The following is a 2,621-nucleotide window of genomic DNA, read 5'->3' on the forward strand; positions in this document are numbered from 1 at the left end:
TCTGATTTTACTGAACTGTTTCGTTAAAAATTTTGTCAATGGAGCAAGGCATTCTGCTAATTTGGGTATGTGGGCATGATAATAATTGATCAATCCTAAATAACCTAGAAGTTGTTTGATGGATTTCGGTAAGGGAAACTTGCTTATAGCATCAATTTTCTCACTCAGTGGATAAATGCCGCCTGGTGTTATTTTATGACTCAAAAATTGAATTTCAGACTCGCCTAGGACACATTTGCTTTGATTCAGGGTAACACCATACTTGCTCAGCCGAGCGAAAAGTTCACGCAAATGATGAGCGTGTTCTTGTTTAGACTTCGAGAACATAATAATGTCGTCTAAATAGGCCATACAGTGGGGTAGAGGTTGAACAATGAAATCCATGAAACGTTGAAAAGTAGCCGAAGCATTTTTTAAACCCATGCACATCACTTTAAATTGATGCAACCCCAAAGGTGAAATCATGGCAGTGTACTTTTTACTTTCTTCGTCGAGTGGGATCTGCCAGTAACCCTTGGAAAAGTCTAATTTAGAAAAATAGTTTGAACCTCCAAGACGGTGAAGTAGATTTTCTATTTTTGGAATAGGGTAGCGATCGGGGACAGTTTGCCTGTTTAAATTGCGTAGATCACAGCATAATCTGTAAGGATCAGCGCTACCGGCTGGTTTAGCAACGAGGTGAAGTGCACTGCTATAGTTTGTTTCACTTACCTCCAGTATTCCATCTGTAATCCATTTGTTGATTTCTGACTTCACCCAATTGTACTTTTCCGGCGGTAGCGGTCGACACTTCGCAAAGCATGGATATCCCGACGTCACAATTTTGTGCTTCACCGGAACGCGTGCGGCATATTCAGCGGTTCGTGGTGCTGTCAGCTCGGGGAACTTGTCCAATATTGCTGAAAACTCGTTGTACTTTGTCAGTGATATAGGTGCGATACTAGCTTGTTTGCGTAAATGTTGCAGTGCGTGACGTTGTTTCGTGGTTTCATCAATAATGCATTTATTCTTCGGGTTAATTGACAAATTGAAATGCTGTAAAAAATCTAGACCAATAATATTTTGTTTTACATCGGCGATTATAAATGTCCAAGTCTTTATTTGATCGTACCCAATTTTGATGTCCATGGCACGTCTGCTGTAAGTCGGTATTTTAGTATTATTGGCTGCAAACAAGATGTCGTTGGAAAATGAAATAGAATTTTTTTCTAATCGAGTAGGTTGCACGCAGCTCACAGCAGCACCGGTGTCGCAAAGAAATAGCTGTTGGGAATTTAGATCTTCAAGAAATAGCATGTTGTTATTGAAACCTGGCCCTAAGTGTGATATACCTACCTTAGGGCAGACACCTCGTTTTTTGGCTTCTGTCTGTTATTTTGCGTTGAATGGGGGTTGTTGGGCCGTGCTGTGTTCCATGAGCATGGCCATTGACACTTAAAGGCGGCGTGGCCAAACCTTTGATGATAAAAGCAAGTTGTTTGTTGTCTTTGGGGAACGTTGGGTCGGGGCGCCTGAAATGATGTGCGATGTCGGTTTGGGAAGGAGTTAACAGGTTGACTGCTTCGGTCAGACTGAAGATTAGACACACTTGCCGACAGCTGTTCCATTTGATGTTGTAAGCGATCAATCTGTTGCATTAGTTGGGCATTGGGATTTTGTTCTGTGGTATGCTGCACTGCGTTTACTGTGGCATGGGAAACGTTTGTTAGTTTTGACATTTGATCGGCAGCTTTTGCTAATTCGTTTAATGACATTTCGAGGTTGCCGGCCAAAACAAGTTTGATTTGATTCTTGAGTTTATTTACAAACAGTTCCCGAATTAATTCCGTCGATGCAACATTTTGAGGAAGTTTTGCTCGCATCTCGGCCAGCACTTCGGAAGGCAGTCGATCGCCGATTTCAGACAGTGACATGACGTCAGCGATACGTTCGTTCAACGTCGGTTCGAAACGCTGAAGTAAGCGTTCCTTTAATTTATCATAGTCTGCCCCGGCGCTGATTAAGTCTTGTATGTTTACAATAATATCGTAAGGCAGACACGATACAAGTTTGTCTGTTTTCAGACGTTGGCAATCAATCTGATAAGTGATGAATCTATTTTCTAAGATGGTGAACCACAACCTAGGGGTATCTCTCCAAAAAGTGTCGCAAAACTTTTCGCCAGGAGAGATTTTAATTTTTTGAGCAGAGGGTTCGCGATATTCGCTTTCGGGTCGAGATTTTCTTGGGGCCATAATATAGATTATACAAGGCTAAAACTACAATTAAATTATAAGATACACAACAAGAGATATTGCGACAATTTTAATACAGAAATAAGAAAAACAAGTACTTACCAATGCTCTGTTTTAAAACCTACTGACGTACGGGGTCACCAATGTGGTAATATATTTTATTTAGGTTATTTATTATAGCCTATTTAAGTGTAAGTTTAAGTATGAGAATGGTTTGTTCATAAGTTGAATTAAGATGAAGGCTGTCTGACTGCCTGATGAAATTTCTATCTATCTAATTTATCTAGTTTGGCTATCTGACTCCATAAACTGATTTCCACACAATTGTTATTCGAATTATAATTTTAAGTTATCAGAAGGTGTTTGTATAATATTGTAGGTCTATAA

General features: G+C 39.9%; 1 protein-coding gene across 1 annotated transcript; it reads right to left on the bottom strand.

The window, feature by feature from the left end:
* Positions 1 to 1,331: 1,331 nt before the first annotated feature.
* Positions 1,332 to 2,234, bottom strand: LOC145772457 (uncharacterized). The gene has a single exon (XM_082584335.1). It carries the CDS (start codon positions 2,232 to 2,234, stop codon positions 1,332 to 1,334), a length of 903 nt encoding a protein of 300 aa, XP_082440461.1.
* Positions 2,235 to 2,621: the final 387 nt, after the last annotated feature.

Source organism: Aplidium turbinatum, chromosome 6 (genome assembly GCF_918807975.1).
Source record: "Aplidium turbinatum chromosome 6, kaAplTurb1.1, whole genome shotgun sequence".
NCBI classification, from domain to species: Eukaryota; Metazoa; Chordata; class Ascidiacea; order Aplousobranchia; family Polyclinidae; genus Aplidium; species Aplidium turbinatum.